Here is a 15,972-nt window from a genome sequence, read left to right on the forward strand (position 1 = left end):
GTGTGCAAAGCTGTCATCAAGGCAAAATGTGGCTATTTGAAGAATCTCAAATATAAAATATATTTAGATTTGTGTTAACACATTTTTGGTTACTACATGATTCCATATGTGTTTTTTCATAGTTTACTAGTATTTCATTTCTTCACTAGTATTCTACAATGTAGAAAATAGTCCAAATAAATAAAAACCCTGGAATGAGAACGTTATTCTGAAACTTTTGGACGGTAGTGGACATTTGCAAAAATGTTTTAAAAAACTGTTTTTGCTTTGTCATTATGACGATTTAGAATAAGGCGATAACGTAACAAAATGTTGGAAAAAGTCAAGGGGTCTGAGTACTTTCTGAATGCACTGTACAGAGGTTACAACAGGGTGTAAACAGTGCTATGAAATACCTCTCAACATTATAGCAAAAATATCTCCTATGTTATTCTACTGAAATGACAACTACCTGTTTCTCCACTTCAGGTACTTCTCTCACAGACACACCTGGGAGGATGCAGAGAAGGACTGCAGAGTGCACAGCGCCCACCTTAGTAGTATCACCTCAGTCACAGAGCAGGAGTTCATCAATGGTCTGGGCCATGATAACGCCTGGATTGGCCTGAATGATCGCACCGTAGAGGAGGACTTCCAATGGACTGATGTCAATGACCTGGTGAGATTCGATATTCCTCTCTGTCAATAAGATGTCATATTGTGCTCAGTTTGTGAATATATGTGATTTATACCTGTACTTGATACTCACAGTTGGAATAATATGTGTAAAGTGTAACTACAGATGTATAACTGGGTGATTATTAGTTTATAACAGATTTAAAGCCAATTTAGCATGACTACAGTATAATAGAAAATGATTACAATGTAACATACTTGTGTGGTATTGTGTAGGTATATGAGAACTGGCGAGAGAGCCAGCCTGATAACTTCTTCGCGGGTGGAGAGGATTGTGTGGTGACCATCGCCCATGAGGACGGCAAGTGGAACGATGTGCCCTGCAACTATAACCTGCCCTACGTCTGCAAGAAAGGCACAGGTAAAACAACAATGATGCATTTACATGGCAATAACGTCCTCTGTAAGGGTTTTTGAAACGGCGGGTTCCTACTGGGCTGTGCCTAGAAACAGGATGTTATGTTCATTTGGCTTTAGTTGAGTCATCACGGCAAATAACGATTTTGGAAATACTGTTTCATATTACGTTCCACAGCCTTCATTTTCCTCTACAAAGCCTTGTATCCCCTGGTGACTGTTCTGTTTTGTCAATAGAATGTCTGGCAGTGAAACGCACAAACTTCACATCAGCCCTGAGTATAAGAGCATAATGACAGTTTTATCAACAGAAAATGCCAGAAGAAATATGGCCCTTTGGTTAAATGTGTCAATCTAGAATTTAGTTCAATAGGTTATTATTGACTAGCATCAGACATAGTGTCATGCATCATTTTTTGTTTGCCTTATCGACAGACAGAAGATAGTGCTATTTCTAAACCACTGAAATTCCCCTAGAAACAACCCAATTAATACGTGGGCTGCCAAACCTCAATAGGCAGCAGTGTGACAAGCAGCTTTTAAGGGCTTGATTCAATTAGATCTGCTTTAGCCAACATCAACATAGCGGTTGTTTTGGCGGTGTTGGAGGGGAAACTGCGTTAGAGCTGTCAAATCATGCTGGAAACCCTAGACCCACTACAAATCGCATACCGCCCCAACAGATCCACAGAGCCGCAATCTCAAATCGCACTCCACACTGCCCTTTCCCACCTGGACAAAGGGAACACCTATGTGTGAATGCTGTTCATTGACTAGAGCTCAGCGTTCAACACCATAGTGCCCACAAACCTCATCACTAAGCTAAAGACCCTGGGACTAAACATCTCCCTCTGCAACTGGATCCTGGACATCATGACAGGCTGCCCCCAGGTGGTATGGGTAGGCACCAACACATCTGCCACGCTGATCCTCAACACTGGGGCCCCTCAGGGGTGCGTGCTTAGTCTCCTCCTGTACGCCCTGTTCAGGAGGTCAGAAACCTGGCAGGACAACAACCTCTCCCTCAACGTGAGCAAGACAAAGGAGCTGATCGTGGACTATAGGAAAAGGAGGGCCGAACAGACCCCCATTAACATCGACGGGGCTGAAATTGAGCGGGTCGAGAGTTTCAAGTTCCTTGGTGTCCAACGAACTATCATGGTCCAAACACACCAAGACAGTTGTGAAGAGGGCACGACACCTTTTCCCCTCAGGAGACTGAAAAGATTTGGCATGGGTCCTCAGATCCTCAAAAGGTTTTACAGCTGCACCAGTACATCACTGGGCCCCAGCTTCCTGACATCCATATACTAGGTGATGTCAGAGGAAGGCCCAAAAAATGGTCAAAAACTCCAGTCACCCAAGTCATAGACTGTTTTCTCTGCTACCGCACGGCAAGCGGTACCGGAGTGCCAAGTCTAGGACCAAAAAAGTCCTTAACAGCTTCTACACCTGCTGAACAATTAATCAAATGGCCACCCGGACTATTTACATTGACATTGTTTTTACACTGCTGCTACTCACTGTTAATTATCTATGCATAGTCACTTTACAAATGACCTTGACTAACCTGTACCCCGCACATTGACTGTACTGTATATAGCCTCATTATTGTTATGTCATTTTCTTGTTACTTTTCGATTTTTTTTGGTTTGCTTGTTGTTGTTTTTTTCACTTTAGTTTATTAAGTAAATCATTTCTTAACTCTATTTCTTGAACTGCATTGTTGGTTAAGGGCTTTTAAGTAAGCATTTCACGGTAAGGTCTGCACTTGTTGTATTCGGCGCATCTGACAAGTAAAATTTGATTAGATTTGATTTGAAATCCCAAGTGTCTCCCGGCATTACACCTAAAGCGGACATTGCCATTGCTGCACGGAGTCACATTAACAGAAATCCCATTCTTTACAAATTCAAACACTGAAATATGAGATGTAATCTACACCTAGATAAGGCTGATAAGGCTGATAGAAATCCTCATTATTTCATACAATTATTTTTCAATTTGTGTGTAATTATTTCTACAGTATATAGCCTACACTTTCTCATTCTGAACCTCTATCTGGAGTGGGGCAGGTGTGGCTTCGTGACAATGACCACAGCTGCTCACCTATTTGATGGCTCCAACGCAGTTCCACCTGCGACACCGCCAAAACATCCGCTATGCAGGTGTCTGCTATCGCCAGTTAACGCTTGAACTGATTGAATCTAGGTGTAAATGTGGGAAAATATGCTTGTGTATGAAGCTCAAAACAAACATATAACACAGAAGTCTGAATTGCATGTTGGTTTTTTTAACTCCTAGTTGATCTAAACAGAAAACTCCATCTCTCTCTGTTGCCATTTTATCTCACCCTACGGATAATTACTTGGGCTACAAAGCCACCATTTGCCATCTTGTATAAAGCTGGCATTAAATTACCAGTGACTGTTTTGCCCTCAGATCTGCCCCCGAAGTCCCAAAATGCATCTCTTTGTTACCCTGATGTAATTGTGACACTGTGGAATGAGAACAGGAGCAAGGATATATGAGATAGCCGGAAGCCTAGCTCCTTGAATATACAGAGCATGGAAGAGCGAGACAGACAGAGAGAGAGAAAGAGAGAGGCAGAGCAGAGAGAGAGGCAGAGAGCAAGAGAGAGGGAGAGAGAAATAGATGGAGAGGCAGAGAGTGAGCGAGAAATAGATGGAGAGGCAGAGTGAGAGAGAGGCAGAGAGGGAGAGAGAAATAGATGGAGAGGCAGAGTGAGAGAGAGGCAGAGATGGAGAGAGAAAGAGGGAGGGGAGAATATGGGAGCTGTCTTGGCTCTCTGTTACTTGACACTGCTCCATAACAACCCAGTTTCCACCCTTTGGTCAGCACTCAATCTCGCCAACTGTCTTCAGGTGGGATTCAGTAGCAATAGCGCAACCTAGGGAGAGAAGAAAGGAACTGCAAGCAAGATACCATACAGAAACATGCAGGATCTTAATTTGAGCCAGTTAACAACAGCAGGAAAATAATCCTGCATCAACAGGAAATGTGAATTATTATGTGTATTATAATTAATGGAAATGTTTTAGGGGTTGATGCATTTTTCAAAGTGGAAATTACAAACTTCAGAAGCCTTTTCCTGCAAAATGTATCCTGCAACAGGGTCATCAAATTAAGATCCTACATCTGTAGCTACATACAGTATCTTGTGCTTTTGCTTTGTTGCTCAACACAGACTTTTTTGTTATTGTCGGCCCGTCTGACAGTGCTGTGTGGAACCCCACCCGCCGTGGAGAACGCCCATCTGATTGGCCGTCGGCGGTCCCACTATGACATACATGCTGTTGTGCGTTACCAGTGTACTGAAGGTTTCTACCAGCGCCACATCCCCACTGCGCGTTGCCGGGCCAACGGCATCTGGGACCGGCCCAAGATCATCTGCACAAAGTGTGAGTGACAAGCACCAGAAAAAAACACATTTGTTATGTTATGCAACCTTTTTTGGATAACAAACCTATTCACCCAGGTCAGCCATAAACGTGTGTATTCCCTCTAATATGGGCTCAATAAGAAACAGAATGGTAAATGTTGTCACTGCACCCTCTGTGTTCCCCTCCGTCAGCTCAGCGATCCCACCGGTACCGCCGCAACCACCACCATGGCCAGCGCCGGGAGCGCAGGAACCACAGGAGACATGGAGGAGAGGCACACAGGGAGAGGGAAGATGATGCCCACAGCCCCTACTGAACCAAATACTACACTTCCCATAATGCCCTGTGCCGGACCCCTGACAATAGTTGACGTTTATTTTTTCCTGACCTATTTCAGTCTGTCTCTTTGGGTTAAATCCTCACTTGAGATACTGTATGTGTGCAAAACTTTTATTCAAATGACCTATTGACATCAGTGCAAAAAAAGTGAATTGTTCACACGTACATATCTAAAGTGAGGATTTGTTCCTTTGTTGTTGATTTTGTTTACCCCAGGTCCATTACAACAGTAATACTTGTTCTCTCGCTAACACGGTCGCTAATATCTAAGAAACAGCAAATCCTTGGCATGTGTATGGATAACCTATTCTCGCTGTCTAAACATAGACAGTGACGTGTGTGTGTGTGTGTGTGTGTGTCAGGGTGTCTATGCTATGCGAGTGTATGTGTTCTGCAACGTTTGAAGCTTGTTCTACATCTCAGAACTCATTTTAGTATTCTGTTTCTAAAGCACAAATGTAATTAATGCCAGTGAGCTAGTTAGCTTTCAGTCTCAAATATCCCAGAGCTTTTGTATGTATACTGTATTTGTTATGTTTCTTTAGGACTCCTGAATAGCAGGTCTGTTTTATTATTCAACTTTCATGCCATTTTTAATATTTGCTATCTCTTCATGTAATGTTACTATTTATTATGGACTCTTCGCAAGTTAATATACAGTATGTTGATTTGTTTTGACATAATCCAACGAGGCAATGTAATACCTTTTTGTTGTATATACCATTCTTACAATCAAAAGTAATGAAGGTAACCCAAGTTAATATACAGTATGTTGATTTGTTTTGACATAATCCAACGAGGCAATGTAATACCTTTTTGTTGTATATACCATTCTTACAATCAAAAGTAATGAAGGTAACCCTTTGATGGCCTGTCTCTGTACTGTAAATACTGTGGTGTTTTGTTTGTTTGTTATCTGATTGATACCTGAGCCTTGTCATGACCCAGTCATGTACCAGTCATGACCCAGCCATGTACCAGTCATGACCCAGTCATGTACCAGTCATGACCCAGCCATGTACCAGTCATGACCCAGTCATGTACCAGGCATGTACCCAGTCATGTACCAGCCATGACCCAGTCATGTACCAGTCATGACCCAGCCATGTACCAGTCATGACCCAGTCATGTACCAGTCATGACCCAGTCATGTACCAGTCATGACCCAGCCATGTACCAGTCATGACCCAGTCATGTACCAGGCATGTACCCAGTCATGTACCAGCCATGACCCAGCCATGTACCAGTCATGTACCAGTCATGTACCAGTCATGTACTCCGTATCGCCCTCTCAAATAACAACTAAAACACACCCATTGATCTAGATGGAATAGGATAGATCGAAATACTGCGGACTGGGACAAAACTTAACTTGGTAATCTTTGCCCGGCTCCAATATGTGAGGGGCAGGATGCCATGATTCATGATGCATATGGTTCTTCTGATATTTGATTGGGCGTAATCCCTTTTTGTTGGTGTTATGACTTCCTGTCCTGCTGTTGTGTTCCATTCTTAATAAAGCTGCAGAAACGTAATGAACGACGACAATGTATCTGGTCAGTTTTGTGATTAAGCTGGGCTCTAACGCTATTATTCCAGTGTTTCTGAGTTTTCTTTATGTTTCTCGACCACATCATTTCTATACACTACCTCAAACACTGAAGATTGAGAGTGGTTTGTGTCTAACCCATGCCTCCTATAGCCAAAGAATGAACCCAACTGAAAGTCTTTGTATTTCTGTGACCACTATTTACTTAATTCTCTACCCAGAGAAAGAGGACATTCTGGCCAATAGTTTCATCCTGTTGGGATCAAAGAAGCAGTTTTCTCCTCTCTCTGGTCTCTATTGAAAAGATTGTGGAGGGAAAGTACATCTAAAATAATGGACCCAATAGATGAAAATAAATCTAAAACGGGGATCTTCAACCTTTTTTTTGGCCAGGGACTACCTCCCAGGTAAACTGGTGATCCAAGCACCCCAAGCATTTGGGGGGGGGGGGGGGGGGGAGAAATATGTGTCTTGTCTTATTAGGTGAATGATAATGGCAAGGGGAAGTAATCAACATTTTAAATGAATAGGTTTGGTAGATAGTTGCATTATTGTGATCTCCTCACATTATCATTGAACGAGGGAGTGTAAACATAGACTATTAGCTAGAAAGGTCATTCTAAACATTTTCACTAAGAACAGCTGTTTAGCTGGTTAAACAAAGACTAGCCATGTGCTGGAAAAAATGTACAATACCAGTCAAAAGTTTGGACACACCTACTCATTCAAGGGTTTTTCTTTATTTGACTATTTCTACATTATAGAATAATAGTGAAAACATCCAAATTATTAAATAACACATATATGTATCATGTAGTAACCAAAAAAGTGTTGAATAAATTGAAATATATTTTATATTTGAGAATCTTCAAAGTAGCATTCAAAATGGAATGCATTTCAATTAACAGGTGTTCTTTTTGTGTCTTAAATTTTTTTTTACCCCTTTTTCTCCCCAATTTCGTGGTATCCAATTGTTTAGAAGCTTGTCTTATCGCTACAACTCCCGTACGGGCTCGGGAGAGATGAAGGTTGAGAGTCATGCCGATACACAGCGCCGTCCAACCCGGAAGCCAGCCTCACCAATGTGTCGGAGGAAACACCTGGCAACCTAGTTAGTGTGCACTGCGCCCGGCCCGTCACAGGAGTCGCTGGTGCGCGATGAGACAAGGATTTCCCTACCGGCCAAACCCTCCCTAACCCGGACGACGCTAGGCCAATTTTGCGTCGCCTGAGAATCTCCCAGAGTCTCTGGTGTCACAGCTGGCGCTGCAGTACAGCGCCCTTAACCACTGCACCACCCGGGAGGCTCAACAGGTGTGCCTTCTTAAAAGTTAATTAGTGGAATTTCTTTACTTCTTAATGTGTTTGAGCAAATCAGTTGTGTTGTGACAAGGTAGGGGTGGTATACAGAAGATAGCCCTATTTGGTAAAAGACCAAGTCCATATTATGGCAAGAACAGCTCAAATAAGCAAAGAGAAATGACAGTCTATCATTACTTAAAAACATGAAGGTAGGTCAAGATTTCAATAACTTTCTGTCTGGCAACCCTAGATGTGGCCTCCAGCTGTTTAGACATACCAGTGAGTGCATCACGGGGGTAATTCACAAAACGCTGTTGATCATAGTAGATGTAATTAATCCATGCAGTCTGTCTAGCATCCACTATGGCTGGACCCATAATAGGTAGTAAGTGCCAGAGTCCATCATTCCTACCCAAGGCCTGAAACTCATGAGGAAGCCCCACTAGCACCCCCAACAGGTTAGTGTGGATGTCAACTACATCCTCTGTCCATGGAGCACTAGGTCTATGTCTCCCATGGGATGGAATGTTTTCAGGTCCCCTGGATACAGAACCCAACAGCTGTTCAGCAGTAACATCAACAATGGTCAGTGGAATTCTCAAACTGGTCAGAGCACACGTACCTTGCCAGTCTCCTCTAAGAATGGGTCTCAGCACTCTTTTGGGTCCACATATCCACCACACATCAGCCAGACCACTAGTTTTGTTTAGGCCTGTAACTGGCCAAGTGGCATTAATGGTTATGTTATTACTGCAATCAGCTTCAGGCAATCTCCCATAATCAATGCCATTACCTGTACCCGTGATGCACTGATTCGTCCGGAGCTGTGTTATTTGGGATGTAAGCACAAACATGGTCCCGATAATCACGCATACTTCTCCCTTTTCAGCCAATGCAATTCTAATGCAATTCTATTCTGCCAAGCCATCATGCTGGTTGCTTCAGTCTGTTCTGCAAAACCTTTAATAGCATCTCTGGTATAATTGTTAAAGCGCTGTTGATTATAATAAATATAATTAATCCAGTCCACGTTCTTATTGAGAGTAGACCACCCGGAAATGCTTAACTCTAATCCTGCTAGGATCTTATTTCTTGCTTTGAACTCATCTGGCACCCCCCGTGGAACCCCAATGTTATCAATGTATACTTTGTCATCAAGACACCCGGATGGAGTAGCTCTTTTCTCCCATTTGGCTAAACTTCATGTCTTGGTGTTGAATGAGTGTGAAAGGCATTCCCAAATGTACAAGGGAGCATAATCCTGTCCAATCTGTCGGTAAAACCTCGCCCTGACATCATTTCTCAAGAGTACTGTACCGGGCCAAACGGTAATAATCTCCTCCGGTCACTGTAAAGGGAGGAACCTGTAGATATAAATCGTGCAAGTCAATGCAACTGTCATTATCTGGCATTCCTGCTTTCGTGAACAGCTTTACCATACTGGCCTAAACTCCTCTACCCAGAACCATACTAGGGTGTCGACCAAGACCTGGTCATATTCATCATACCACAACCCTAGATCCTCCTTCATTACTGTTTAAAGGGTTAGGCGTATCTTTATGCAATGCATCCCTCTCTCCGGATTACAATCAAAAACTCTCACCTTCACTATACTCCACCTCCTTCCATACTGGGTGAGTGGATTCATATAGCCCTCTCTCTCCAAATGAGCTATGACCTGTGTCCACGATCAATATGGGAACCTGCACCGATATATGCCATAATGGCTCAGAGTCCTAGACTGCCATGTAGTTAGAGACCCCATTTGGTCTACATAAAACTCCATTGAGAGATCCTTCCCAACCTCTACTCTAACTTCCTGTCTACCCAGATCTAGGGATCTCTTATGCTTGTTTTGGAACAAAATCCTCATCGTCTAAACCATGGGTCAAATTACCACTCTCCGCATACTCAAGTAGGACGTGCTGTATCAGGAATATGGCACCCACGATAAGACAGCTCAGACGAACAGCTTCCATGTGAAGCCCCACCCTCTCCCCGAGAACACATCACTAGCAAGAGCCAGACACACCTTCACTTCTATGAACAAAAACAGGGGTGATAGGACAGGGAGGATTACTTCATTCGAGAGATGGCCCCCGGAATTCTGTTAATTCCAGTTCTCCTCTCGAACACTGTTTATTGTTCGACAGTGTCAGTGTGTCTTACCCTCCCGCTGTGCGATATGAATCCGGGTAGCTCTTTCAGCTAGCTGTCACCAGGAGTCCTTGGTATGGTCCCCCCAACAAGCCTCTGGGACTGGATTGAGTGACTTCACCTGTAGTTCACCTGTAATGCATAAAATCCTGGACATACAGGCTTGGTTAACAAACAGTTTCTCATGTTTTATCTGATTATATCTTTAACTTCTATGCCCATTTGTTAGCATTTTATTTATTTATTATTAGTTTCTTATCCAATAGGCCCCATCCTATCCTAGACCACAATTTACCCATCCCCCTTTTGATACCTGGCTCTGCCCAGGTAACAACCTTACCTACTCTAAATAATGACTTAGGTAAGATTAGTATATTATCCTTCTGTTCTGACATTATCATGTAGGAGCGCCCCTTTCATTCTCCACATGTCCAATTCTCCCTTTTGTCTCCACTCAGTAACTGTTATCTACACATTCTGTTATCTTTGCTCATCCTGGCTCCCCTTCTAAAACTTCTCCTCTCTGAAAATCCTTCTGTCTGACAACCTTCAAGGTCTTGCACCCGGATGCAGTTGAGGGAGATATCAGATGGCATTGTTTTTGCAAGTGAAGACCTATCTGAAAAGACATCGCCCTGTAATCATTTTGATAGATTATAAACGTTTACTAATACCTAAAGTTGGATTACAAAAGGATTTTTTTAGTGTTTTGTGAAAAACATGTCGATGGTTTTAATTTTAAAAAATTACGCAGGTTTTAAAAACGATAATTAATTTCTTAAAAAATAAAAAAATACAAAGCTATTTTGGGTATATATGACCACAAATTAATTAAAAATGGACCCAATAGTGATGTTTATGGGGCATATAGGAGAGCCATGAAAGCAGGTCAAAGGTAACCATGTTTTATATTTTATTTCTGCGTTATTAGCGCCGGCTACCGCAAAATCTTTGTTTAAAAAATGCTGGCTTGTGGGGGGTGCATGCTATCAGAAAATAAAACTTCTGATGCTTTCGCCGAAAAGCATTTTAAAAATCTGACTTGAGGCTGTTCACAATTTTTGCAGCTTTTTTCAATACCCTGCTTGTGAAACTTTCAACGATCCTGCTACTCATGCCAGGAATATAGTATATGCATATGATTAGTATGTGTGGATAGAAAACACTCTGAAGTTTATAAAACTGGTTAAATCATGTCTGTGACTATAACAGAACGTGTGTAGGAGGCAAAATCCCAAGGAAAACTGTTCATAAAAAACACAAAAAAAATATCCCTCCGCCAGTCTTTGTATTGTCTATGGCAAGGGAAAATAGATAGCGTCCAGTTTACAATGCCTACAGCTTCCGATGTCGCCAGTACTGGCAATTGAGTTGAAGTTTATCCTTGGTAAAATGAGGAATAGGCACTTTCTGTCGTCGAGTACACAGGAGGAAGTTTTGATAGAGAAAATATGGACCATGATTTCAAGACTTGCTGCTATTGAATACAGATCGCCCCGTGATCAATTTGATCGATTATTAACGTTTACTAATACCTAAAGTTGGATTACAAAAGTAGTTTGAAGTGTTTTGTCAAAGTTTATAGGCAACTTTTTAAATTTTAAAAAATTACGTTGCGTTTTGGAACGGTGCTTTTTCATGGATCAGACGAGCTTCATAAATGGACATTTTGGGTATACATGGACGGATTTAATCGAAAAAAAGACCCAATTGTGATGTTTATGGGACATATAGGAGTGCCAACAAAGAAGCTTGTCAAAGGTAATGAATGTTTTATATTTTATTTCTGCGTTTTGTGTAGCGCCGGCTACGCTATTTATTTTGTTTAAATCCCCTTTGGGTATTTCGGGGGTTGCATGCTATCAGATAATAGCTTCTCATGCTTTCGCCGAAAAGCATTTTAAAAATCTGACATGTTGGCTAGATTCACAACGAGTGTAGCTTTAATTGAGTACCCTGCATGTGTGTTTTAATGAAAGTTTGAGTTGTATCGAGTACTATTAGTTGTCACTCTGAAATTTCCGCTGAGCAGCCATAAAAGGTTTTAAATTAAGATATCATGTCTCTGGGAACATGGAAATCCCCTTAACCCAAACGTTTACTACAAAAACAAAACCTAATAATTATGATAATCCCCTCAAACTCAAATAATTTGTCTCGATGTTTCATGTTTTATTCGTGTTTCTCCAAATTGTCTCCCCAAAATACTTCTTAAATACCCAGCCATTAGACACACACATGTGTGATAAACGTATACTGTCCCTTTAACATAAAAAACACAGCCTGCAATCCACTCTGCGGGCCTTTCATTGTTCCCCATAATGAAAACAGATTATAATGTTAGTATACCTTAACCTCCTGTTTAATTTCAATGGTGTTATCTGAACAATCAAACCAAAATCAATGACCGGGAAGTACTTGTGTAAATTAATTAAAAGAACAAAATAAATCTACCTTATTTCTCAGCACTTGGTTAGAACACCACTCCCGTCTTACATCGACCACACCCGTCGCCCCGTCTCCCGTACCTACAGTGCCTTGCGAAAGTATTCGGTCCCCTTGAACTTTGCGACCTTTTGCCACATTTCAGGCTTCAAACATAAATATATAAAACTGTATTTATTTGTGAAGAATCAACAACAAGTGGGACACAATCATGAAGTGGAACGACATTTATTGGATATTTCAAACTTTTTTAACAAATCAAAAACTGAACAATTGGGCGTGCAAAATTATTCAGCCCCTTTACTTTCAGTGCAGCAAACTCTCTCCAGAAGTTCAGTGAGGATCTCTGAATGATCCAATGTTGACCTAAATGACTAATGATGATAAATACAATCCACCTGTGTGTAATAAAGTCTCCGTATAAATGCACCTGCACTGTGATAGTCTCAGAGGTCCGTTAAAAGCGCAGAGAGCATCATGAAGAACAAGGAACACACCAGGCAGGTCCGAGATACTGTTGTGAAGAAGTTTAAAGCCGGATTTGGATACAAAAAGATTTCCCAAGCTTTAAACATCCCAAGGAGCACTGTGCAAGCGATAATATTGAAATGGAAGGAGTATCAGACCACTGCAAATCTACCAAGACCTGGCCGTCCCTCTAAACTTTCAGCTCATACAAGGAGAAGACTGATCAGAGATGCAGCCAAGAGGCCCATGATCACTCTGGATGAACTGCAGAGATCTACAGCTGAGGTGGGAGACTCTGTCCATAGGACAACAATCAGTCGTATATTGCACAAATCTGGCCTTTATGGAAGAGTAGCAAGAAGAAAGCCATTTCTTAAAGATATCCATAAAAAGTGTTGTTTAAAGTTTGCCACAAGCCACCTGGGAGACACACCAAACATGTGGAAGAAGGTGCTCTGGTCAGATGAAACCAAAATTGAACTTTTTGGCAACAATGCAAAACGTTATGTTTGGCGTAAAAGCAACACAGCTGAACACACCATCCCCACTGTCAAACATGGTGGTGGCAGCATCCTGGTTTGGGCCTGCTTTTCTTCAGCAGGGACAGGGAAGATGGTTAAAATTGATGGGAAGATGGATGGAGCCAAATACAAGACCATTCTGGAAGAAAACCTGATGGAGTCTGCAAAAGACCTGAGACTGGGACGGAGATTTGTCTTCCAACAAGACAATGATCCAAAACATAAAGCAAAATCTACAATGGAATGGTTCAAAAATAAACATATTCAGGTGTTAGAATGGCCAAGTCAAAGTCCAGACCTGAATCCAATCGAGAATCTGTGGAAAGAACTGAAAACTGCTGTTCACAAATGCTCTCCATCCAACCTCACTGAGCTCGAGCTGTTTTGCAAGGAGGAATGGGAAAAATGTTCAGTCTCTCGATGTGCAAAACTGATAGAGACATACCCCAAGCGACTTACAGCTGTAATCGCAGCAAAAGGTGGCGCTACAAAGTATTAACTTAAGGGGGCTGAATAATTTTGCACGCCCAATTTTTCAGTTTTTGATTTGTTAGAAAAGTTTGAAATATCCAATAAATGTCGTTCCACTTCATGATTGTGTCCCACTTGTTGTTGATTCTTCACAAAAAAATACAGTTTTATATCTTTATGTTTGAAGCCTGAAATGTGGCAAAAGGTCGCAAAGTTCAAGGGGGCCGAATACTTTCGCAAGGCACTGTAGTGCATATCTTATCTATTACTCAGTGGCTCAATTAATGTTTAACGTAAGTATGTTCAGATGTTGAGTATGTAATTCTACAATATCAGTATAGTTCAAACCTCATAATATAAATCTACACACAGAATTTTACGTTAATAGAGTTTAACACTTTTTCCCACAGTCATGCACACCCCCTCAATATTCTATGATATAACTCTGTGCAAACATCTCATCAGCAAGCCTGCGACTTTTTCAACATTCTCACCGGTACCAGCTCCAACTGAAATACCTAATGTACCACACTCGCTTGGTCCCCGACCTCATTCATACCGATATTAGTCCCCGACTGAATTATCAAGCGTATTTCATGCACACGATTTGAGTCTCACAAATCTTCATTCACGCCAGTAAGCTTCAATTTACACCATACACACACAAATCTTCATTCACCCCAGTAAGCAGACCAGTGGGAGACGCAATGGCCCCGCCTTCTATCCATTCTCTGTACAGCTTCTCACCCCGTCTCTTCCACTCCTTACCCTCTCTGCCTTCATTCACTTCTAGAGTGGACTTCAGCGTTTTCAACACCTTTTCTATTTCCAAAGACATTTTATGTACACTACAATACTGTCAACAACCTATGCCTTTACTCAAACCCAAGTGGTCGACGGCTAAATCGGATCTAAAGTAAGACAATTATGTTAGTCTAGTGTCCCCCAGATTATCACCTTTACTTCAATACCAAATGTACAAAATAAAAAATACAATCACCCCATATGACTAACGTGTCGACCGGATCACGTTTCTAGAACAACTTAATGTCTCATTCCAACTTGGTAGTCAGTGCGCCGACTTTACTACCCGATGTACTTCACACACACCTATGCTTTGTTAGGACCTTAGAGAGACCCTCTCCATAGGGCTAATCGGTCCATAGGGCTAAATAAGTCCGAGTAATCAATTTAAATATCCGTCATTCACCCTTGGCCCTGCCTAGTACATCACATTCGCATCATATGGCTTTCCATTCACACTTTGGTGGTCACTCGTTACCCACCACTCATACATGTAGTCCCAGACTATACAGTCACACTTTTAGAATCAACTAGAATGAATCATACATGTAGTCCCAGACTATACAGTCACACTTTTAGAATCAACTAGAATGAATCATACATGTAGTCCCAGACTATACAGTCACACTTTTAGAATCAACTAGAATGAATCATACATGTAGTCCCAGACTATACAGTCGCACTTTTAGAATCAGCTAGAATGAATCATACATGTAGTCCCAGACTATCCATTCACACTTTGGTGGTCACCCGTTACCCACCATTCATACATGTAGTCCCAGACTATACAGTCACACTTTTAGAATCAGCTAGAACGAATCATACATGTAGTCCCAGACTATCCATTCACACTTTGGTGGTCACTCGTTACCCACCACTCATACATGTAGTCCCAGACTATACAGTCACACTTTTAGAATCAGCTAGAATGAATCATACATGTAGTCCCAGACTATACAGTCACACTTTTAGAATCAGCTAGAATGAATCATACATGTAGTCCCAGACTATACAGTCACACTTTTAGAATCAGCTAGAATGAATCATACATGTAGTCCCAGACTATCCATTCACACTTTGGTGGTCACCCGTTACCCACCATTCATACATGTAGTAAGTGTTCTCTGTTACCACCTACCAGCCAGGCATACTAGTACATCCCATACACAATGCATCATTAAGTATTGTTTATCAATAATAAAATTGCAGTTGCCAATGGAGATATTACTTTCTCAACTATTTTCCAATCTCACACATCATAATAGTTTAAATTTAGTAACTTACATCAAACAGGTGTCTCACAAAACTAAATTTGGATAACTCCAATGTGTAGAACTTTAGTTTTTCACAACAGGTGTCTGCTTACCTTTTTTAGTTGACCGGTCAGGATTTGTGAGACACACCGTCCGACGACAGTACTGGCCAATCGGCCGGACAACTTCCAGCGTCGTCCTTCTACCAGATCACGTCGGTGGTCACC

At 41.6% G+C, this 15,972-nt stretch overlaps 1 protein-coding gene across 1 annotated transcript in view; it reads left to right on the plus strand.

Moving 5' to 3' along the window:
* The window catches only part of LOC139377419 (neurocan core protein-like), a 49,555-nt gene extending 43,235 nt beyond the window's left edge, over positions 1-6,320 (plus strand). The window contains exons 15-19 of the mRNA XM_071120447.1: positions 469-658; positions 892-1,036; positions 4,272-4,454; positions 4,628-5,822; positions 6,023-6,320. Coding sequence (XP_070976548.1) covers positions 469-658; positions 892-1,036; positions 4,272-4,454; positions 4,628-4,752 — 643 coding nt within the window. The 3' untranslated portion in view covers positions 4,753-5,822; positions 6,023-6,320. The remainder of the gene's footprint in view (positions 1-468; positions 659-891; positions 1,037-4,271; positions 4,455-4,627; positions 5,823-6,022) is intronic.
* The last annotated feature ends 9,652 nt before the right edge of the window (positions 6,321-15,972 follow it).

Source organism: Oncorhynchus clarkii, chromosome 20 (genome assembly GCF_045791955.1).
Source record: "Oncorhynchus clarkii lewisi isolate Uvic-CL-2024 chromosome 20, UVic_Ocla_1.0, whole genome shotgun sequence".
Classification (NCBI taxonomy): Eukaryota; Metazoa; Chordata; class Actinopteri; order Salmoniformes; family Salmonidae; genus Oncorhynchus; species Oncorhynchus clarkii.